General features: G+C 37.1%; 1 protein-coding gene and 1 long non-coding RNA gene across 18 annotated transcripts in view; one reads left to right on the forward strand and one right to left on the reverse strand.

The window, feature by feature from the left end:
• The window catches only part of LOC113669330 (uncharacterized), a 50,896-nt gene extending 26,658 nt beyond the window's left edge, over positions 1–24,238 (reverse strand). Inside the window, exons 1-8 of one of the 17 annotated variants that reach the window (XR_016188403.1) lie at positions 23,894–24,220; positions 22,108–22,383; positions 21,794–21,962; positions 20,949–21,135; positions 20,588–20,800; positions 20,128–20,372; positions 12,453–12,835; positions 11,416–12,126 (exon numbers count right to left, since the gene is read on the reverse strand). This is a non-coding gene — a long non-coding RNA (uncharacterized LOC113669330). Of the gene's footprint in view, positions 1–937; positions 3,670–5,912; positions 7,654–11,415; positions 12,127–12,452; positions 12,836–13,178; positions 13,805–20,127; positions 20,373–20,587; positions 20,801–20,948; positions 21,136–21,793; positions 22,384–23,893 lie in introns of those variants that run through there. The other 16 variants (XR_016188407.1, XR_016188400.1, XR_016188410.1 and 13 more) reach the window with 16 other exon arrangements.
• On the forward strand, positions 15,589–19,781 carry LOC149042629 (zinc finger protein 862-like). The gene is made up of 3 exons (XM_089212143.1): positions 15,589–16,061; positions 16,853–16,990; positions 17,121–19,781. The coding sequence occupies exons 1-3, from the start codon at positions 15,992–15,994 to the stop codon at positions 19,535–19,537; spliced, it is 2,625 nt and encodes an 874-aa protein (XP_089068269.1). The 5' UTR covers positions 15,589–15,991; the 3' UTR covers positions 19,538–19,781.
• Positions 24,239–24,500: the final 262 nt, after the last annotated feature.

Consider the following 24,500-nt stretch of genomic DNA (forward strand, 5'->3'; position numbering starts at 1 on the left):
TACAGAGTGGTGGTTGAAGACTCAGATTGCGACAATCTCCAAGTCGACCTCAACAAACTAGTAATTTGGCAACACAAGTGCCAGATGCAATTTAATCCCTCAAAGTGCAACATCATCTACATTTCAAATAAGCAAAGTCCTCCTCAACAGACATACTTTTTCTGTGGGTCCAACCTTGAACAAGTAGACTCTGCATCATACCAAGAGATTACTGTTAACAGTAAATTAAAGTGGTCCAAACACATTTCATCTATCTAAAGCAAGGTGAGTCGATCCTTGGGGTTGATCAAGACAAATCTCTGGAACTGCCCCAGGAAAGTACATGAAATGGCCTATACCAGCATCGTCCGACCCAAACTGGAGTACGCAAGTGCCTCATGGGACCCACACTACAAAAAAGATATTTAAACCTGGAGAGGGTTCAAAGAAAAGCTGCTCATTTTTGTCTTCAAACCTTCAACAAAACAGCAGGTGTGACAGACATGTTATTCGATCTTAAATGGGACATTAGAAACAAGAAGAAAGAAAAAGAGTTTGACTCTATTGTACAAACTTAGTCATAACCTAGTAGACATTAACACAGAACAACACTTAATACCAAAGAGAGAAAAAAGAACACGCAATAGCCATGGATTTAAGTATAGAATGCCAAAAGTATCTAAGGACGTCTTTAAGTTTTCTTTCTTCCCTAGATCAATAACAGAGTGGAACTCACTGGCCACTGACTTAGTAAATTGCACGTCATTATCTGATTTTAAGCTAAACTTAGGAAAGTATGTTATTAATCTTGTTATCTGGACATTTTTACTTTTATTTAATTTATGTATATGTACATATATATATGTATTTTTTTATATATATATATATCTTATTTTACCTTTTATTTATAGCTGATGTGATATCTAACAAGATTCTATCAACTCAATAAATGGAGATGCAGATGTAGACAACATTAATTAAATCATTGTAAGAAAGACTGATAGCTCTCATACAAACTTCAGCCTTTGCATTGGCTTGATAATTTGGTCCTCTTGGAAGAATCTCTACAGTAAGAAAATAACTTCTCTGAAAATGTAATGAGGACCTCTAATTTGAACAATTCACAAAATGAATTGTAATGACCACTTTAGCTGCTCAGGCTAAAGCTAAATGTTACTGCTTACAAGAGAAGCTGTGAGTTATTTTCTGGTTAGATTGCATCATTAGCTCTTTTTAGATAGAAAATTATAGTAAGCATTTCAGTTCAGGATAAGACCCCATGTGATCATGATCATTTTTTGAAAAGAAGACAAGTTAGACTATAAGCCTCAAGAAAGTAATCAAGACCCAAAAACATTGGTGAGCAAAAACTTGTTTAGTGATTATGTTACCTTTCCTATTAATTGGTATGTGTTTGTTTTCAAAATTGAGATTAATCTTAAGCTATGATCACACATGCTCAGGTAATTTCTTCACATACTAATTTCAGTTGACTGCTTTGATATAAAAACGTCCCAAGGAATAAAGAAAGAAAGAATCCTATTAATATTGATTCAGTGTTTACTGCATGCATGTATATTTACCCAGGAATCAGGTTTCAATTCTAGCTTGAAAGAAACATTTACAGTCAACAAAGAGGGTTTTAACAACTCGCAGAAGATTTTGCACGACTTGGACAAACTGAATTTAAACTATGGACTTTGATAGAGCAAAAATTTATGAAGTCAGTACATCCAACATTGCACACGCTGGCTATGAAACTCTTAACACAAACACCCCCTGGGACACTGAAGAATGTGAAGAATGACTGGAAGGTTCCATCCAAAACCACACCAAGAAGGGATTACAATTCCACCTAGAAGTTAGTAGAAAGAAAAGGGAAAGAGCAATAAAAGATGTCTGATCTCACATTGATGAAATCTATGAATCTCTATGAGAGTCTACAGATCGGGTGAAACCTAGTGCCTACTTGCAGGGACACTTTGGAAGACGAATTAAACAACTTGAAGGCTGCATGTGAAAATGTGACCAATCTACTGGTCAGATTAGTGTGCAATGATTGAGAACAAAGGGAACAGGATAAAAATTTTGTGACTTGAATCAAACCACACTAGAATGTTTACCATACCTAAACATTCACATAAAAGACCAAGAAATAGAAAGAGTCAAACTTCTGTCACAAAGATCATTGCATTCTCTGTGATCGGTGTTATCCAATCCCCTATCTGCAACCTCCTCGAAATGTGCAGCAATTGAAACTGTCAAGATTAAAGCATATGAGATACTTTAAAAAGACATCAAGAGATCGACAGGCTGCGCAACAAATTAAAGCTCCAAGACAGGGAGCTGGAGTGCATAAATGAACAAGGGGAATTGCATGGAGAACTCTCCCCAGCCAAAGTAATTAAAAAATAAAAGTCAGAATTAAATAACACAGTCACCTTAAAACCAACAAAAAATACCATGGTCTCAACAGAAAAACAAGACCTGTCTAGAATTTCCAACCCAAACCTTCCTGCTCAACAACAGGTGGAAACAAATGTCCCACAAAAATTAAGTGACAAAGCACTGCAGTTAATGGTTCTGTTGCTCTGCGAAGGATGCTCTTCACACTCCAGTGTAACCTCAGACAAGAACCTTTGACATTCTCCTGCGATATAGAGGGCATGTTCCACCAAGTCCACGTCAATGAGGAACAGTGCAACTTCCTCCATTTTCACTGGTGGGGCCACAGGATGATGACAGACCCAAGTCAACCCCCGCAGTGCAAGAAGCAATCAAGCTGTGCATGAGAAGTGGTTTCAGATTCCACAAGTTCATCTCCAACAGCAAAGAAGTTGTGGAGTTCATAGCCATAGCATCATGTGCAAAGGAAATTAAGGAACTTGACTTTAACCATGATCTACCAAACTGTTACATGTGGAGTACCACAGAGGTCACTGCTTGGCCCACTTCTTTTTCTTTTTTACATAAATGATATGCCTAAAATGCTCCAATATCTTAGAATTTCACCTTTTTGCTGATGATACAAACCTATTTGTTAATAGTCCTAACATTCTAAATCTAGAAACCAACTTAAATTTAGAATTAGACAAGGTAAGCCAGTGGCTATATGCTAACAAATTATCTTTGAACATTGAAAAAACCAGCTTTGTGTCATCCCATTCTCCACAAAGAATAGCTCATAAGTTGAATCTTAGTATCTCCAGTACATCTGATAAATCTGATAATCAAGTTAAATATTTAGGACTCATTTTTTACTCCAATTTGAACTGGAAACCATACATACACGAATTGAGCAAGAGGGTTTCAAGAGGTATTGAAGTACTATCTGAAGTTAGATATCATGTAAACAGAAACATATAACATCAATTATATTATTCAAACATTTACCCCTTCCTCACCTATGGTTTATCAAGTTGGGGCAATACTTGTAGTTCTACTCTTAAACCTTTCATAATTCTTCAAAAGAGAGATATACGTACCATAACTTTCTCAAAACCAGATGAACAATCTGAGCCTCTCTTTAAGGAATTAGAGATTCTTAAATTAACTGATCTTGTTATCCTTCACAATGCACTTTTCTATGTATCACTATTACGATAATCTTCTTCCATCTTCCTTTGCAAATGTTTTTCAAACAGTAGCATCCATGCACTCTTACCATACCAGGCTTGCTTCTAAATCAACCTACTACATTAATACCATAAAAAAAAAAAACCGTGGTAAATTCAACATTCACTTTGCAGCTGTAAAAGTTTGGAATCACCTTGACAAAAGCATTAAACACCTCCCCCTTAAAAAATTTAAAAACAAAGTCAAACTAAACATCTTACAGTCTTACTTTTCATGAGTTTTCAACTGGTCTCTTCTTCTTTTTCTTTTTTCTTTATCTTATTTTTCTTTTTTTTTTTTGTCCTCTTTTTTTTACCAATAACTTGCTTTGCTCAAGCTTTAGTGCCAACCTACGTCCTATATTTAAACATTATTTACTTTTACTCAGCTGGATTAGATTTTCAGTTATTCTGAATAAATGTTACCTTTTTTGTATCAATATATTAAGTGTGTAAATTAAGTTTAACTTCTCATTTTGGTAATAAAGCTTCTTCTTGTTGCCGTTGAAAAAAAATTTTTAAAAAAACTAAGCATCATCTCCACTACAATCATCTACTAAAACTTCATTGATACCTTTAGTGAATGTCAGATTTATGTGACTGGCCAAAGCCCTTTCCCGCATCAAACACAATGTTCCACATGCTCTCTTAAGAGCATATCAAATTCATAGCTTATACTATAATATATGGAAAACATTTCAGAGAAACAAAACAATCATTGGAACATCTCAACACTCTAGTTGTCTATCCTGTCTCCATTCAGGCCCAATTTCTTTCTTAACTTCAAAGGAAAGTTTGACAGGTACCAAATTAACCCGCTCTTCGGTTCAACAATTTGCATGTACTACATTTCTTCTGGCGTTTTCATAATTTTTTTTCCGAATATCATACTTGTGGACCAAAGCTTTTACATTAACAACTCTTTTTTTGTGGAACACAATGGCACACAAAGCAAAGGTTTAACTATGAATAACAATGGCACATACATTTTTTCTAAACTAGTCTGTTAGTTGATACATAAACATTAGACCAGCAGACAGTACTTTATATGTGAGCTATATGGTATCTCCTGGTTCATTTCCTGCAAACAAGAAACTTATGGATACCCCTTAACCTTGGCTTTTTGTAGATAAATGTCATCAAGGGTTTCTTGAAGGACTGATTAAAGTTTGGGAATGCTTGCCTCAAACAAAAATTTGTATCACAAACAGAGAAAGAGGAATAACAGAGATGGTGTGATAAGGGTGGACCTGAAGAAGAGCAAGATCCTGGGTCAGTTACTGAATCAGACAACAAGCAGGAGCCTAGATCCTACACTGAATCAATCTCACCATATCATTGGGAATTAGACTTTTGCAGCGACCATCAAACAGGTTAGCCTCTGACTTACTACACAACCAAACCTTCACCTGTTCTATGCAATTATGAAAAAAGGATAGGCTATCTAAAATACTTCAACAAGTTGCAAGTAAATAGCCAAAAATGACAATTGTGATGTTATTTTTCTGGATATAACATCAATAATCAGTATTATCAGGCCGTATCCATAATTTAAAACCACAAATTTTCATGCTTTTAGACAGTATTCACTTATCATGTATCTAGCCTCTGAGGGAGCAAAAGAAAAGTGGAGGACATTTATGTAAAAATAATTTTTTAAAACTTGAGGGAGAATCAGTTTATTTTCATGAAGAAATTCATGTTTTCATTTAATTCTTTAGCTTCCTGAAAGCAAAACCCTCAACAAATTGGCATACACCAACAAACCTTTGGCAGATCAAGAGTGGCTGAAGAATGAAAAGGAAGTAAAAGAAGAAGAGCTTCAGAGAATGCTGGAAAGAAGATTGAATGGCACTAAAGTTGTGGATTCTTGGTAAGTTGCTGCTTATAATCTTGAATATTTCATTATTTAGCTGTTTGTTTACATTACCATTAGCAAGTCTGAACTTAAAGGAAGAAAACATCCTCAACTCTTCTTTCTTGCAGGTGTTTGTGTGGTAACTGGAAATCCAAACTGCTTTAAAATATAAGTGAATGCCACTGCTGCAGCAAGCTAGAGGGATGCCAGAAGTCAATGTACAATGACATTGTGTCCTACAATATACCTGATGCTATTGGGCTCAAAGGTATCACTAATAATCCTGGTTTTAATCCAGTCTGTCTTTAGAAATGGAATTTAAGTTGAGCTAGCAACAAGTTCAGGACAAAAAAAAAAGATACAAAAAAAAAATCCTGCATTGGAGGAAAGTTCACCAAACTTCATTCCTATTTAAAATTAAATTGTTCACAGTGATCATAGTGATTAATGATAAATACATGTTAATGTGGCATCTTTGAAGGATAAATTTATTTTTCACGACTTACAATACTTATGCAGTAGTATTTGTAGTATTCATTGAACAAAATTCAGTTTACTTACAACTGTTGTTGACATGTTTAGAAAATCACTATCATTTAAAATTTGTGACAATTGTGTAAACTGAAAGACAGCTACCAAACTGTCTTTGATTTCAAGTGTATCCCTACTTTCTTGATTTACCAAGACCTAAAAGTTGATATTCTAGGGAAAATTTGCAACGGCAAATCAAGACATACCCAAGAAAAATTCATTGACTTGAGCCCAAATTTGAAAGTTGGTTAAGTCTCTCTAAGCACAAAACCAGGAGGTTGCCAGATACAATCAGCTGTTGACTCTTCCTTAGCCCCTGCTACAAACCCAAATCAATTGTGCAACCTTTTTGGCAAGATTATACGAGAGAAGAAAATATTGGATGTCTTTAAATTTTCCCAAAACATTTCATTTTTCAACACAAGACATACCCCATTCTAATACATTGTTAAAGACTGGGAGAGGTTGGCTGAGAGAACCATAAAGTAAAAAAAAGTCAATGTTTCCTTCTAAACACCTCCAGCTAGCTTGCCTGACTTCAAAGCTCAAACAAACGTATTTTTATCAGTATCCAAGGAATGCATGAGTATCTAAAAATTAGCATCCTGAATGCATAAAGGATAAATATTAAACAAGTGGCTATATAAGCTGTGCCTTTGAGGGCACACGACACAAAATGGACCACTCCTCAAAGATCACTGATGGTGTTAAACAGTTCTTCAGCTTTTACAAGGTATTTCCCATGATTTTAGTAACAGTAGCCACATGCAGTCTCAGACTGCCTATTTTTATCTATTCCAGTGCTTACAGAGACAGTATTATCAAAACAGGGTAAAATCAGAAAAGAAGCTGAAGAAGTACTTCTCACTGAGAGTTAATGGAAGGGACTAAGAAAAGACAACCATTCCACATTTTACAAGTATCTCTGAGGAGACTTAGAGTATCTCATAAAGAAAATGCTTTAAACAGATCTACATTCCTTTCCTTATGGTTGGGCACAAAAAAGAGTTCTCAGCATAGTGTTGTGAATAGAGATATCTTTGTGTTTTGAATAAGATTTTGTTTATATTTCAAATGGTGGATGATAAATGATTTGCCATTGACATTTATTCTATGTACTATTCTTAGTTATTTTATGGTGATATCTTAGAGTTTGGAATTAATTTTTGCTTTCATTTTATACCAATGATGAAAAATGTTTTGCAAGAGATATTCATAATTTGTACTATTCTTACTAATTTTATGACTTGCTAGATGTTTAATACAGAGGGCCACTAGTTTATCAGTCGTACTGTCATGTGTTACTCTCTCTAAATAAAGTTGCTACTTACTTATGCCTCAACACTTCCTGTGCTTTAAAATGTATTCAAAGATGCATACAACACCATGCCAGAGTGTCAACAACTCGAGGTGATATTTGACATCTCTGGATGTATTGGAGAACCTATCCTCCTCATGTCTACCTCCAGGAGAGCCACTTAGAATTTTGCAATCAATCTGCATGGGTATACTGTCTCTGGTATGACCAATTCTTGGACTCAAAGAGAGCTTATAACTTGCTGATCTTTTGGGGAAAATCAAGGCAAGTTCTAACATAGAAGTGACATTTAGCACCCGGGTTTTCAGCAGAAACCTCGAACGGCAAACCAGTGGAGGTCACGTGATCAAGCCCTGTACGTACAAATCAGAAAGTTATGTAAACCAGTCTTTTTAGAACAAGTTTAGATATATTTTTTAGCGAATAAGTGAAAATAGGACTTCTTGTTGTCATTTGAAAATCAAACACTGTTGTCTGGACTTTCAATATAACAGCCTCTTTAATTTCATGTTTTTTTCAAAGTTTTTGGTCGCTAGTGGCCTTCTGTGAGCTCATAAATAAGGGTTTTCTCACATTTAAGGTTTATTATTCAAGCAGCAGTAGATGGCATCTGAGAAAGCTTAAAATTTTATAATTCCAGGGTATCATGGCTCCATTCCGGTGGCTAGAAATGAAGCACAAGCTAGCCCTTGCAAAGGAAGTGGCAAAGTATTTCCCTGAAAAGCCCCAAGAGTGGGACATGTTGCTGTGTGGGGTTATGCCTATCAGTTGTTAGTTAATCGTGACAAGACCAAGTTGATCCTGTTCAGAGTTCAACAACTTCTGACTCAGCTACCAGAGGTTATGGTACCCTTTCTTGGTAGAGAACTGACCTCTGTACCACATGTAAAGGACTTAAGCATTATACTCTAGAGAGGTAATACACACAATTTTGAACTCATTCGTATTCAGCAAACTGTTTTACTGTTTTGGGAACATCAAAGATCAATCTTCACAAGCTGCAGTTAAAGCAAAACTCTGCAGAATGCATTTTGACAAACACTAGAAAGTTTGACCACATATTGCCAGTCCTTAAAGAACTTGGAAGGCTCACTGTTGAAAAGTTGCTAAACCTACAGGATGTCACAGTGGTATATAAATGTTGTAATGGGCTAACCCCAGCTAGTAAAAAACTTGCACATTCATATGCACCAAACTAGGTGGAAAGACCACCTAAAGTGCTGAAGAGTAGGATAGCTACCACTTAGCACGCATTTTTTTAATAGCGCTATCAAGACATGGAATACCCTAAAGATTGAAACAAAGAACTAAAAATCACTGGCACAATTTAAACAAAAGGCGAAATGTGAACTAAATGGAGCCAGCTAGACAATAAATTTTAACACCCTTGAACGCACGAAATTATCGATATATAAAAGTAGATTATTTAATAGTTTGACCTTTAAACTTCTGAATTAGATTTTTTAATAATATTTTTAAATTGTAAATATAGATCATACATTTTACCTTGTAAATTGATATTGAAAACCCCACTTGGGAAAATCAATAAAGTTACTGTATTGTATTATTGTATACCTTATATCAGAGAGACAGTTGTGGCCAACCTTTTTATACTAATAAGGGAAATATATTATTTTCCACAAATTGCCCAGTTTTGGCTGACCTGTGCACTATGTAAACTATGTATGTTTAGCGTTTCAGTTACTGGTTATTCCATCATAATAAATTTGAAATATTTTCCTAATTTATCAGTATCTACAGCCTTTTGTAGCAGGAGATACTGGTAAGCTCTGATGAAACTTTCAGAGCAGATCCCATTGCTTCAACTCACTATTCTATCTCACTTAGTCTGTAGTCATGATTTCAGATACATTTACTTTTACAGCAGAAACTTGATTTAAGGAACCACTACAGAACAAAGTCTGCGGTACAACATACAATAAACTTCAGCATGGCCAAAGTTACCATTAAATGTATGGGACAAAACCTTGTTATAACCAACCTCCATTTTTGACGGAAGTATATGACAAGGAGAAGCAATTGCTGTGATCGTACGTTTCCTTGACAATAACTGGTGACTATTCAATGTCTCTTCAGAATTGATATATGTTCCAAATCAGTAAATGCCGATGATCTTGCACAAGTGCTTAATCAGTGCCTATCAGTTGATTATGGAGTCAAGGCCAATTCGTTGCTCATGGCCATGAGAGATGGTGCAAGTGTGAACCAGGCAGCGTTGGATAGGATTGTATTTATATTTCCTAAAATGCTCAATGTTGTGTGTTTCTCACATGTCCTTGACAATGTTGGGAATCATCTTGTCATTCCAACTCTTCTAGAGTTTGGTAGCATATGGATTCACCAGTTCCACCATAGCTACAAGGCAAAGCTGTTGTGGAAGGATCTGACTGGCAAAAGACCAACATCATACAGTGATATGAGATGGTGGTCAAAGTGGGAAGTTTATCAACAAATATTAATGCAGTTTGCAGATATTGAGCGATTCTTGATAGAAGCAGAAGTCACCAATGTCGGTCCTCAGTTACTCCCTCAACTTCAAGCAATATTTTCTGCATCTGCAGTGAAGAAAGTGCTGCTGGTACAGCCATCCTTGGCTGCAGCAGAGAGGGTATTCTCTATTCTCAATTCCTCATTCAACGATCAACAAGAGCACACCTTAGTTGACTATCTGATGACCCAATACAACAAGCAATGATTAACTTCTACTATGGGTAATGATGACCCAATAACAAGCAATGATTAACTTCTAGTATCAGAAAACCTCAAACGTTGTGTTGGACTAATGGAAAAAAACATTGATCATGACATTTTGTTGTTGAAAAATGTAACTGAAAATCTGAAAAATGTAATATTCTATGTTTAAGAAAATCGGAAAAAAGTGAGCATTTTTATGTAAACCACGAGCACTTTTCAAAAAAACTAGCACTATTTTAGCACTTTTTTGGCAAAACACAAGCACTGCTTTAAGCATTTAATGCTTTTTTTTACAAGCACTATCAGTAAGAGCCTACTATCAGGGAAAGCATTTGCTGCTAGTCCAAATAATGCTTTAGATTCTGCAAAATTGCAAATGCATTTGGGAGTTTAAACCGCCCTGGCAGGCCGGCATCGGTTTTCCCCTGGTAAATGATCTGCATTGCCAAAAAAAGAGCCAGACAACAAAATAACAAAAGTTAAAGTAACATTTCTCTTGTCGGTTAGGCCTTTTATTGGCACTGCAGAAGAATTGCGCATGGCCATTGTCATTCTTCCAACTGAAACATAGGAGCAAGGGGTTTGATCAGCGTTAATTACCAGTTCAGGAGGAATGTTATGTTATGTGATGGCTCTTTTGATATCTATGAGATAAGTAAGCTTGCATTCTTCAAAAATCCCATGTGGTACTGGCGGGCGGGTAGTGGTTCCTGTTCAGCATGGGAAATTGCACTGCCTATAAATAGATCTAGCCCAAGGTGCTGTAACCTCAAATTCTGACAAATTTGCAGATGGATTACTATTAACCAGTGCCAAAGCAGTAGCTTTTACAAAACAGAAATTAACTACACCAGCTTGGCTTCTTATACTTTGAAGGAGGGAAATTAATTTGTCATCCAGTTCACGAAGTGCTGATGGCCAGCCATGTGTGTTATGTGGTATGGAGAGAACTCTGGCTGCTTCATTTCCTCTCTTTTTTTCCTCTTTTAGATTCTTCTGGTAGGCCTGCTTGAAGGTCCAGACTGTGCTCTCTTTCAAATTGGGGATTTCTGTTTGATTGCCTTGGAATTGCCATTTTCACTTGCAAACTTGCTAATTTTGGCACAAATTTCTGGCAAGTAGTGGTTGTAATTTCCTCCCTTCTTTGCTCTGGAATAATTTTCTGTGTCAGGGTTTATTTTATCTTCTATAGCCAACACCACAGCTTTAAACTCAACAGAGCCCTGGGAAGTGTTTTCTTGGTTTGGTAAACATGTAGCAACTTCTGAGAATTCGGCATCAGGCAAACTATTGGTGTTTGAATTGTTTTAACACTACAGTGAAACAAGGACATCATGCCTGAACAGCATGGTGAAAAAATTACAATAGACCTCTTTAAGATCTTTACAGCGCACGTGATAGGGGATCAATGAGACAACTTTAATCTCACCCTTCAAAATGCCACACACTAATTGGTCAAAAGTTTTAGAAAATGTGTTCACCTGTTTTATAAATGTAACATTTGACGCCCAAGTTGCACAATGCTGTTACGAGTTCAATTAAAGAGGATCAGTAGTTTTGTTGCTAGGGTAAAAAAACTCAGGGATTTCAAAACACAACAGGTCAGACTTGATTCTACAAACAAACACCAAAAATAGCACAAATCTAAACTCCCGACGCGAACTCTCTTCTGTTTCAATCAATCGGCTAAAAATAGATTCTTATGAACATAACTGGAATGTTCTCTTACATGCATAGATAGTAACATCAAACAGTATGTATTGCCCAAAATTGATACCCACTGTTTTAATACAGCGAAACACACCCGCTGGACTACATACAGTTTAATAATATATCTCATTCAGAGCTGAAGAAATGAGTGCAAGAGAATCCATAAAGTATTCTTTTCAGTGTGGTCTCCATGGTTTTCACATCTATGAAGAAGTGTGGAGCCCCAATCTTAGTGAGGTTTTGAGGTGCTGCCATGAAAGAAAAATTCCTTTTGATCCCTATGCTATAGCTGCGATGAAGCCACTCCCTGGACAGCTTGCCAACATTACCATTGGTCATTTGCCAAGGGAGATTTCTATAATAATTCACTTTTTTCTCTTGAAGGGAGGTGTTGTCAGCATCTGTGAAAGTGTTACAGGAACTAATTCAGCAAGATGAGTCAGATGAAGTGGAATAAGGGCATGCCTTGAACTGAAATTTGAGCTGTCCTACTCGTATGTAAACTCCTCGAAGACAGAGAGCTTAAATAAAGGATTTTACAAAGGTCTCTAAATTTCGCATATTTAATTTTCATGGCACCTTTTTTCACAGGACTTTAGTTTCATGAATTTTTTTATATCGCGAAAATCGTGAAAATTAAATCCCGCAAAATAAGTGATAATATGGTAATTCTTTACTCTTTATCTCTTTTTTATAGGAACTAATGAATGGGTTCATAAAAACCTACAATTTGCTCCAGAGCAGAGAGCTTTGCTTGTTTGCAATTCCTTTCATCTAACCGACAGCGGGGAAAGGCTCCTGACACCAAAAAATTTTTACCTCGCTTTTAACCCCAGCAGCCTTACTCCGGCTCTCCAGGCACCCAACAAATACTTAAACATGCCCTTCAAGACCAGAGATCCAGCACAGTATCAGGACTGGATGGGGAATGGACCCTTCATGTATCTGCCATCAGGAAAGAAGTGGGCACCAAGGAAAGAACTTGTGTTGAAGTGGGTAAACAAACTGTGGCAGAGAATCCTGCAGAGCTGGTCATCAAATCATTCTTGTCCTGCAGTATTTCAAATGCACTTGATGGCACTGAGAATGATGCTGTTTACGAAGAAAAGACTGAAGGTGGAGAAAGTGAGGATGCAGATGACGAATTAGAGAATGAATTTGACACCCATAGCAAAAGTGAAGATGAGTAGGCAGCAGTCATTAAAATGCCAAAGGTTTTTTTCAGAACCACACTATCTACAAAAGTCAAAGACCAACATTGCATGCCCTTCATATTACCTTAAAATAGAAATAACAAATGCAATCAGAAAACTTTGTTCCCTGAAAATATTCAGCTATAAGACACACTCGAACTTTGGCAGTAATTTTGAACAGAAAACATGACTTTCTCAGAGAACACAGGGTGCCTTATAAACGAAAAACTACAGCAATAAAACTTCACAGTGCACAGAAACAAAGATATTTAAGCCATTTAATCTCATTTAATTTAAATTTTAATAAAATTCTAAATCAATCACATTGAACAAGTCAATTCAATCAATTTGAGGACAGGTTATAACAGAATACAAGATTCTTTAAAATAAGCTGTCTTGATTATTTACTTAGTTAAAAATAAGAGCTAAAAATACCCTCAACTATAACAGAAATAAGATAATTAAGAGAAAAATTGGCAATGAACTTATTATTCCATGCATGATAAACCCAAGTAAAAAAAGAACCCTTAAAAGTTTCTGTACGACCAAAAGGGACATCAAGTGTTAAATAATCAATATTTCTCAAAGGCTTGTTACAGGAGCAAAATGGTACATAGTCAGGAATATCTAAGTCTTGTATATTCTTAACACACTTAAAAAAAACACTAAATCATTAATTAACCTACAATATTGTAAAGGTAATAGATTTCATTGACTAACACACTCTCATTCTGTATACCACTTGCCGAGAATGAATCTTGTGGCCCTGGATTGAATTTGTTCTAAGTTGGTAATGTTTCTTTTGGTGTAGGGTGACCATACTACACTAGCATATTCTAAATGTGACCCCATCCAAGTTCTAATGTCAGTAATATCCTCACATGTCCTATAGAGCAAATTAAGCATCATTTAGGCTTTGGAAAAGATAATACCATTATGGTGATTCCAGCTCAAATCATGGTTGATCAAAATGCCCAGATCTTTTTTAATGGGAATGCATTCCAACCTGCAACTCTGCAATGTGCTGTTGGAAAAACTAACTTATTGTGCTCCCAGATAAAACATGAGTCCAGAATAAGGTAAAGAGGACAGAGCACAAACAGATGTGACCACCATGCATAATAGCACCTCTCATGCATCTTCAGTAATGTACTGCAGTTCTACTGTTTCAGCAAAACATATTTAGATATGAGAACATAGAACATCCTTCTAGCCCAAAAAAAGTGCTGAACAATTCCCATGAGATATAATTCATAATTATAACAAAAATTTCCACCTAATTGCTTGAATTGCTCCAGAGATAAATTGGAATTTGTCCAACCCCAAACGGGTTATTACAAACTAAATCTTGTCCAAAATAAGTTATACTTAGTGAATAATTTTTTATTAAAAAAAAAAAAGCAACATTCACTGGAAATTAAAAAGTGGTAATGCATGATGGTTAATGTAAGAATATTAGTATCTGTCCATGTTTATGACCACAAACTTTAAAATTGTATTGTGAACATTTCTTATTTGAAGATCTATTTTACATCAAGTAAGAGCAAATTTGAATTTGAATTGAAAACATCTTTGAATTTGAATTTTTAGCCTATTTTACACATTTGTACCCTATAGATCATCAAATCATTTTCAACTTCAAACGGATCTAGGATTTGAAATCACAGAAAGGAGGAGACTACCTATTCGGGCTATTATAACTCCTTGATCTCCATTTCCAGAAACCATTTGACAAGTAGGAAGAAGTATTATGCAAAGAATCATTTTGTTACTCTAGGTGACAGTGCTAGAAAGACCACGAAGAAGGAATTTTGAATAGCGAATAGGATTAGTTTCACCTGATTTATATCACGATTTTTGTATTTATCTAGAATCTCATTTAAACGATATGTGTATTTTACCAGCAACACTAGCTAATTACAATTACAGAATAAGTATCACTGAGATTCACCAGTAGACAAGGACCATTTGCAAGGAAATTTTTCAATCAAACAGGTTTTGTACTTCTTTAAATTTTTTTTCAAAGGATCACAATCTTTTTTAACAAATAGAAGCACAATAATTCCTTGTATCGAAATTGAGACAAATAGTATCAAGACTACACAGATTTATTTTTCTAATCAGAATGCTTGTTCAGCCTAATGCAGGCCTTAAAAGAAACTGGCTTGCATGCTTTGGGCTGATCTCCTCTTTTGTTTACAACTGTTGTCAAACTCTAACAAGAAGATGTTTGGTTTCTGTGTAAGAATTTTGTTCTTTTGATCAAAATTGTCTTTATTGTCTCCCTTTACTTTTTCTAATATTCAGCTTAACTCATTTTTTCCTTTTTATTTTAGGTGCATCTGCTCCAACTGTTTGACCAAGTTCACAATTAAATTAAAGCAGAAAAATGCCAATGCTGCCAGGAAATCAACCATGGTGGGGAGGTTATGGAGCATGGCAAACAAAAGAAATGCATTACACTTTTTACAACTTTTAAGATATTTGCCTTTTGCAAGTCTTGGAAGTTGCTGCATTAAGGACTGAGACAAAATCTGGGAAGTCTTACAGAGTAACATTTATCCAAGGATAAAGAACAGAAGTAGAGTAAGTTCAACTCTATGTAAGCAGGCAGGCTTTTAATGTAATGGCATATCTGGTGAGGGAAACTTAAGGATTTATTACCAGTGTTTTCAAAAGTAACCGGCGCCCGACGCAAGTCACCGGCTACTTCGAGCGTTAGCGCCGGGTACTTTTGGAAGTCAAAATTAAAAAAAAAAATTAAAAAAACATAAAGTTCCGATTCCTATGGGTTAAAGTTAAGGATAACATATTTTGTTCTTGCCCACTGATCGCGTTCCAGCATCAGAAATCGTAACTCTTTTATTCAACAGCATTCAACTTGGACTGGAAACCATTTGCGTTTTCCCACGAAAGACCGACATTTGATCCTGCTATTTCGTGACTAGTTTTTTCTTGCGTAAGCGAATTATGAAATCGTCTTCTTCTCCACATCGCGTGTTTGAATCTGTTTGTGAATTCGTGAGAGCTTTGTACTTGGCGCTTTCTTTAAGAAAACGGTCCCAGTCACCGGATGAAAAGGCAGAAATCACAGCCGCTTTTAACCCAGTTTGGGTTCAAACAGCAAAGAAAGGAGATTGCAGGTATGAAACACTTTTTAAAATGCAAATGTTCGCCGGGTTCCTGTTTACAATCCCCCAGTCCATCAGAAAATAAGTATTGGTGCATGTTATGAATGAAACGTTGCTTGAAAACAATATTGTATCGCTTAGGTTGAATTATTTATTGTCAACAAGGCGATTTATAAGGGATGCTTTTATTTATTCAACGCTTGGTTTCGTGAGGCGCCGTTTCGAGAATGAACTGGCAGACTCTGGCGATTAAATAAATTTTATGCCGACACAAATTTGGTCACATTTAACTTTTTATATAAGCCAGGCATTTTTAAGATTTTTGTGAGACTTAAAGTTTCATTTCAAGTCTTCATAATCAGTAAAGCGGGTGAAACTGAATGTTTTACAGTTCTTTATGGAAAATTAATTTTATACGAAGCCGACACAGCCAGACTAGTCGCGACATAAGTCGCGCCACATGTTACGGCTCGCTTAACATATATGAGTTTTACTGAAATTGATTGTTTAGCAAAGCATTGTTCTTCTGATAACTAAAAAAAACAGTTAAAACAGTTGTGCCCGCGGAATAAAATTGATTTATCTAATCGATTGAAATTTTGGCTAACAATGCATTATTTATGGAGCTTGTATGTCGCGCTAAAAAATAAAATTAAATCTCCGCCTTTAACTCAAATTTTGTATACGTGAGGTCATATACGTGAGCGCGAAATAACTATGCTTGGTTTATTTAACGCGTTGGTCATGGGGGATAAATGGTACACATTGTCAACATCGATACATATTCTCACTGCTTTCGTTAGATGCACCAGACACGGAAGGGTCTTCTGCAACGCCTAGTACGTCCTTAAACTTCGAAGATGCCGAAAGTTTGCCCGTCAATGTGTTACGCGACTGCCAAGAAATCTCTGTGACCGCAGCCCCTACCAACCACGCTGAAGGTAAACGAACTTTTTATTACAATTCGTGATATTTCTTTCTTTTTTTGAGAGTAGCCTTCTCTAGTTGGTGGTTTGCATCACACACTGAAGAAAAAAGGTAAAGAATCTTACATGTATTTTCCTCCCACAGATACTGTGTGTATACAGTCAGAGAGTGATATCACGAACAGTTTCACTGAAGAACAGCAGACGAAGAAAATTCATCACTACATTCTCTGCAAAAAGCGTGACTGCTTGGGTGTGTCTCAAGAAGAAAGAGCACGCATCAAAACAACCAAAAAGAAGCAGATGTTTAATCACAGCCTTATCTTTAATAAGGATTTGGCCTATAGCCCTAAAGTACAGATGTGGTGGCTCGTTTACATCGAAGGAGAAGGTCAATACTGTCTGATCTGCAAGAAGTTTGATTCCAAGAATCCCCAAAACAAAAAGGAATTTTTTTCTGCAGAACCAAGCACAAGGTTAAAGAAAGATTGCCTCGAGGAGCACATTGCAACAAAGAGACACAAAGATGCAATCACTGCCATTCTTATGAACAGGTTCTCAGTTTTCCAGAAAGAGCTCGATCATAATGCTGAAGTTCAGGTTGATGTGTATGAAAGAGTTTTCTATTGCCTTTACTGGTTGGCAAAGGAGGATATAGCAAATGTCAAGGTTAAGAGTCTGTTAAAGTTGGTTGCGAAGCTGGGGTGTGATATGAGTGGCTTTAATCACACATCAGTAGGTTCCTTTCGCAACATGTTGCTTCTTCTTGGTGAAATGATTCAAAATGAAGTCATTTCTGCTGTAACTGGGCCATTTGGGGTGATGGTTGATGACATGACTGACATTGCAAATTTGGAGCAAATGATTGGTTTCATCCAGTATTATAACAGGGGTAGCGAAAAGGTTGAGGTGAAATTTTTGTGTTTGGAAAATGTTCTCGCCAGCTCTGACGCAGCAGATTCTTTAACCATCACGAGCATCCTTCTGGAAGTCATTGAGAAACACAGTCTCAATTTTGACTGGTTTAAAAGCTTTGTGTCAGATGGAGCAAGTGTCATGGTGGGAGAAAGGTCAGGTGTAGCTACCAGGCTGAAAGCAGATGAAAGAATCCAGTCGTTAATATCTGTCCACTGTGTTTGTCACAAACTAGCGCTGGCGTGTACCGACACTTTAAACGATCTTGCCACAATAAAGAAGATGCAGAACACACTAAACACCCTTTGGCAACTCCTTGACAACTCGAACAAGAAGACAGCCATTTTCCTGAAAGTTCAACTTGAGGTGAGTGAAATAACTCTCTCAAACAAGAATTCGCAGAAGAAGATAGCTAAGAAGCTGAAGAAGGCCTGTCAGACACGATGGCTGTCATTTAACGCTGCCGTTCAATCCGCTTGGGAGAGCTTCTCTGCCATCATCCAGTTCCTTATCAGGATGAAAGATGAGGACCCCACATGCCAGGGCCTGTTAGTTCAAATGAACAACGTCCGCTTCCTGGCTTGCTTGTATGTTTTAAAGCATGTGCTTCCTGTTCTTGACAACCTGTCAAAATCGTTTCAGCATTCTACTGTCAATTTCAGTCACCTTAAACCAGAAATTGTTCGTGCTAAGGTAGCGCTGGATGAAGTGGCAACCAAAGAAGTCCCCATCAAGCAATTTTGCCAAGATATCAAGGAAGGAAAGATGGTGCTGCTGCAGTTTTCCCCTTCTGAGCATCAGCTTGCATCCATGCGAAATTTGTTGCTCAAGTATGTCTCTGCTTTGAAGGAAAACATCGACCTGAGGTTTCAGAACACCCTCCCTCTTCTGGGAGCGCTCTCCATCTTTGATCCAACTCTTATTCCTGCAAGCTCTTCAGAACTTCCCTCTTACGGAGTAGATTCTATCCAAGTTCTTGCCAAGCACTACTTCCCCGACCAACAAGACCGACTTTTGGCAGAGTGGAATATATTAAAGTACCACATGAAGGAGATGGCCATTCCAGCTGATGTAAAAGAAGGCAAGACTACCATGCCAGCAGAGTGGTGCATGTCCCAGCTAATGAAACAAAGATCTTCTTTCCTTTCTCTTCTCCCTCTCCTCATGCACATTGTAGAAATAGCTCTCACGATGCCCATAAGCAACGCATGGCCTGAAAGGGGAGTCAGTCGAGTTAAGCTTATAAAGTCAAGGCTCAGGAGCAGGCTGACCAATGAGATGCTGGAGGCCCTTGTTAATATCTCTATGAATGGTCCAGAGGCAAATTCTTCAGAATGTGACACCCTGGTGAAGAAGACCACTGAGAAATGGCTCTCTGGAAAACGCTACAATTTGGCCAAAGGGAAGTCAGCCTCAAGAGAAAGCAAGGGCAAAGAACCTGCACCACCAGAATTAACAAGTGTATCAACACAGACGGACCCACAAGTTGAAGATCGTCAGAGTCAAGAAGAACAACAAGCGTTGCAAGAGGAAGAGCAGGCCCTCATTAAACTTGGCTTAGCAAATTTTCAAGATGATCCAAGTTGTGACGACAGTGACAGGGACAGTGCAATGGGAGAAAGTGATTTCAGTGACAGTGACTTTTAACTAAAAAGAATCGAGCCTGAGTGCTTGGATGCCATAACGAAACTGTTCATCTGTATTTTCAATCTGTAGGAAAACTCTGACTGCAAAAATAATTATTTCAAAAGTTGATTCATGCTATAACAGGTCAATGAAGTACTGACAAGGGAAAGAGGTCAATTTTTATTTAGATGTAAATTGTAATATGTAACATGGGACTGGAAGGAAAGCATTGTAATATGTATGAGTAAACATAATTTTCAAGAAACTCTTGATAATGAGTCAGATTTAAGAAAAACTCTAGGTTATAATAAAGTGTACAACGACCTAAAAAATAACTTTTTGGTCCTGAAAATGCACCAGAATGCACCTCAGAGCATGCAGATTTTCAAAATTTTCTGGGGGAGGCCCCCCATACCCCCCCTGCAGGAGGGGGAAACCCCCTCCCGCACCCTCCCCACGGGCGGCTTTGCCGCCCGGCGCCACTGTCGCGGCGCAGTGGTGCTCCGGCTATTTTAAAATTTCCTCCTGATACTTTTTTTCATTTTGAAAACCCTGTATTACTGTGATAATCTTAAACACCATAACCTACAAGAACAATGTATCTGTCATACCTTTGGTTATCCATACACGTGGAGTTGTGATGTTTCCATGTGCACAGGCATTGAATAATCTGTTTGGTAGATCTTTGTGCTTGTTGAGCACATGGGAGAGGAAGGCATGAAATGTGACTGATTTCACCTCCTCTAGGTGTTCTTTCGATGATGTGATGGGCCAATAAGTGTCTTACTCAGGCTTTTCTCCACTTGCCAATGATCTCTCATGTTTTCTCTTTGCTTTATGAGTACTTTCTGGATTTCTAGGAATGATTTGACATGAATTAATAATCCACATGCTGTTTTATTTTGTTGTTTTTCCTTTTTTTCCAGGCATGAGACTAAAATAAGGATGTTGTTTTCATGCATAAAAATAAGCACCAAACCTTTAAAACTGATGTAAAATTATGGAGAACCGTTTTGGACTACTCTGACCTTATTAACCAAAGATGAAATTGCCAGTGAAAATAAAGCTTACCTCTTCCAATATGCCAATTGTCAAAGAAGTGTTGGACAGCAGGTTTTCATAAGTTTCTGTATTGTCTTGCACAGTCTTCCCTCATCCACTTTGGGATGGAAGTATGGCAGTCACAAATAATGACTTCATTATCATACTGGTGCCTAGCAGGAAAGTAAAGGCCTTCTGAAATGTGAGGAATTCCATGCTGGAACTGCTACCTGCCTCATTAGCCTGAAAGAGTTGAAGGGAAATACCACTGTAGTTAAATTAAGAAGAAAAAAAATATGGGCATTGTTTGCTTTGAACAAAAATTTATCATATTTCATTATGTGTCAAATCTAATATTATTTACTTCTGCATAGAATTCAGAGTGCCATACCTGTACAAGGACAATGTGGACAATTGAACCAATGGTAGAACAAAAAATTGGGAACCTTCCATACTTGGCAGAGTGGCCCATGCTATGCGACCATCACCAGCCAGCACCACTTCTGGTCTTCTAATTTATCCAACAATTTTTCTGGCATTTTTGCAAGAATGCCACAATAAATTGAATGAGGAGGTGCCTGCGGGAAATGTGGAAAATGAAGGGTTTAAACACATGATCAATGTGATAGAGCCTAGATATGACTTACCCAGCAGAGTGCATTTCTCTGAGAAGGTGATACCTAAACTTTAAGAAGTTAAAGCAGAACGCAAAGGAGACCCTAAAAATGCAGAGTTCCTGGTTTAACAACTGATGGATGGATATCTTTATCAACAGAAGGCTACATAATAGTTAGACAATCAGCCCTTGTTGAAAACAATTTTTACCATACTCCCATCTCTTACCAAAAGGGAAAATCCCTTAAAGACATGCTTGTGAGAGCAAAAATATAATTTCAAAGCAATAATGCAATGCAACCACAAAAGCCATGTGGGTAGTCAATGCTGGTCTGTCTTTTACTTTTCTTCTCAAATTGAGGGTTTAGGGTTACATGTTGTTTACATTGTGTATCATGCCATAAGAATTAACAAAAACATTAATATTTTGCCTAAACAGATTGAAATAGTTGAAATCAAAAGTTAATAATCAAAATCCAATCAAATTGCAAGGAATATGAATCGTTACACCATTAGTATAGTGTGCAAGAAACAGGTTCTTAGTAGATTTAAGTCACATACCCTATATCATTTTCACACCTTTAACAGAACAGGTGTTGTGTGCCAAAATGGCAGTCTTACCCGTGTTAACCATAGGGAGGCAATTTTGCTCTTGAATTTCCTTTAAGGTTTGAGCCAACTGCTCTTAGTTGGTGGCAAGTTTGTTCTTCAGCCTGGTCACCTTGGCTTTTAGTTCTTTTCTCATGACCTTGCAAGCTCACATGAAGTAGTTTTTGTTTTTTTCAGTTGTCTAAAAATGGAAAGTATTAGTTTAGATGTACCTAATTCAGGCAACTCTAGATCCTGTGCCTGCTGTGTCATTTTTCCCCTCTACACATCCCCACCCATAAGGTCACTTCCTCTACCAGCACCCCCTCATCTGCAACTTCCATTACCTCTGCCAGAACCACCTCAGCCACCTGCATCACCTTTTCTGCCTGAACCCCCTCAACCACCTGCATCACCTCTTCTCCCTGAGCTGTCTCAGACACCTGCATCAACTTCTATGCCTGTGCCCCATCCACATGCAACTGAGCCAACTCAGCAGCCTGCATCCTAATGCTTTCCTGCAGCTCTTCGTCTGCCCATGCAGCCTGATTTTCCTCTAGCTGAGTAGCTATTGGCTCCATATTTGTATCCTGGCTCTGTTCTGTTATCATCCCATGGATTATCTGTCGGGCAAAAGTTTTTGAAGCAATATCAAAAGATTATAACCTTCAACAGAAATTAGACAGTAAGTATTTAATTATTTGCAAAAGAGCACAAGCTCATTAAGGCTCATTCATACCTGTTCCTTGAAAACATATATTGCTTACACCAACTCAAATAAAAACATCCTGTACACATTTATTTATATGTAAGGTCTCTGGCCGCCTTGTATTAATTGAAAAGTAATTCGCGTCTCAAAACAAACAACAATTATAAACTTTGATTAACTTGTTACGACAATAACCAATTCCGCAACTAAAGTAATTTGTCCAAGAGGTTTACATGGACACAAGAAAAAATATCAATTTATGTGGTTATTTTTTGATCATACACTAATGCAGAGTCTCACATTTATGTACAAAAGTTAATTAAGAATGACACAAAAGTTTACATGCTAAGCAACAAAGGCCACAAGGTTCCAACAAAAAAATTACCACCATTCACATCAAACAATACCCATTGAAATAGGGAAATTATCACAAGTATGGCTTTTCTTTGAGGATTTATTACCGATATTTTTGGCAACATTCTGAAAGATTCAGACCCTGTATTCTACCAGGCAGAAGAGGACATTCATTTCAAATTTCATATTTATCTTATACTCTTATACTTATTCTTTTTCCAAGTTCAAAGTTAGGAGTATGAAGGAAAAGATTACTCTGGTTTTAGTTATTCATTTCCTAAAAAGAAAAAAAAATTCAGATAACAGTCATTGAATGGATTGGAGTTCATGATGCTATTTTCAGTACTTAAAGAGGTAAGCAAGATTTCATGATTCATAGATAGCATGCTGCCATGTGAACCATCTGAGTAGAAGTCACAAGGTACTTTAATCATTCCAAGGTAATATCATAATGATACAAAGAAAATCACTTTAGAATGACCATTTTTGCCAGTGACATATATTTTGCAACCTATCAAAGCATTTTAAATTCTATGTATGTGCGTAAAATTCATATGACTTAGAATCTTTTGTCTGGAGATGTGGGATCATGTTGTATTATTGTAGATTGAGAGATCCTTAGAATTCATCAAAGATATACTTTTGAACCAGAGGAAACAACACCTCCTTCAATGTGAAAACAACATCATCATGGGAACTTTCCACTAGGGAGAGTAGACCTCCAACTTGTAACAAGGATTTTTTTGGTAAAATAACTTTTTGTTGTTGTAGTTGAAATATGACTGACTAATCTATATGAAAAGATGGGTGTGAGAACCCATTTAAATTTAACATTCCCTTATGCACTATTGACAGATATCACAGACACAAAACCAAAAGACAAAAATGGGGTCTATTCCCCTAAACAGGGTATATTCCACTCTTGATTGCTAGAAGTAAAGCCATCATGACAGGTGCTGCGTGGAGTGAAATCATGACAACCATAAAAGAGAAAAAACTAAAGAGGTAATCACTGTAGCCAAATTCATTCTCTTGTGCACATCAAGATCAAACATAAGGAGAAAACTAACCCATTGATGTAACAAAGCTAACCCAAAGATTAAGAGGGGTTCTTATACCATTAGCTGCTCTTATTCCAGCTCTCATAGCCAGTGGAGAAGCCATAACAGCCGGAGCCGTGTCAAGAGCCACCTGGGTTGACAATTCTGTTGCACCACAAGTTGAAACTGATGGAAACCTGATGGAAATCTGATGGAAACCATTGAAAGTTACTCCATACTGGTACCTCTAAAGCTCCTGGATCCATATTGATGGGAAGAAACGTTAATTCCGCGTCTTCTATAGCCTTAACAAATAAATTTTTCGCTACTTTCCTTGTAGCTCTCTACCCAATGTTCACCACGGCGCTTTTGGAAATTGTAACCAGGCCTTTTTTCCAGCCACGCCGAAGCCAACCTTGTTCCCAGGGTCCTCTCCCTTTCTCGTTGGTTCTTAGAAGAAAGTCTACATAGATCGCCTTTTAGCACTCGATGTTGGTGATACATGATCGCAGCTCATTAACAGCTCTTATTACTGAGCTAGAATGAAAAGACCCGAGTGAAACAACGTCAAATTACGCATAAAAAGTTATAAAATGTACAATATAGTGTAAAAATAGGTAAGCAAAAAGGTCTGCCA

This window comes from Pocillopora damicornis, chromosome 7 (genome assembly GCF_964200805.1).
Source record: "Pocillopora damicornis chromosome 7, jaPocDami1.2, whole genome shotgun sequence".
Lineage (NCBI taxonomy): Eukaryota > Metazoa > Cnidaria > Anthozoa > Scleractinia > Pocilloporidae > Pocillopora > Pocillopora damicornis.

Coding starts and splice junctions, on each gene's coding strand:
- LOC149042629 (XM_089212143.1), top strand. CDS start 15,992: ATGAAAAGGCAGAAATCACAGCCGCTTTTAACCCAGTTTGGGTTCAAA. Junction 16,062..16,852: donor GCAAAGAAAGGAGATTGCAG/GTATGAAACACT, acceptor TGCTTTCGTTAG/ATGCACCAGACACGGAAGGG. Junction 16,991..17,120: donor CCCTACCAACCACGCTGAAG/GTAAACGAACTT, acceptor TTCCTCCCACAG/ATACTGTGTGTATACAGTCA.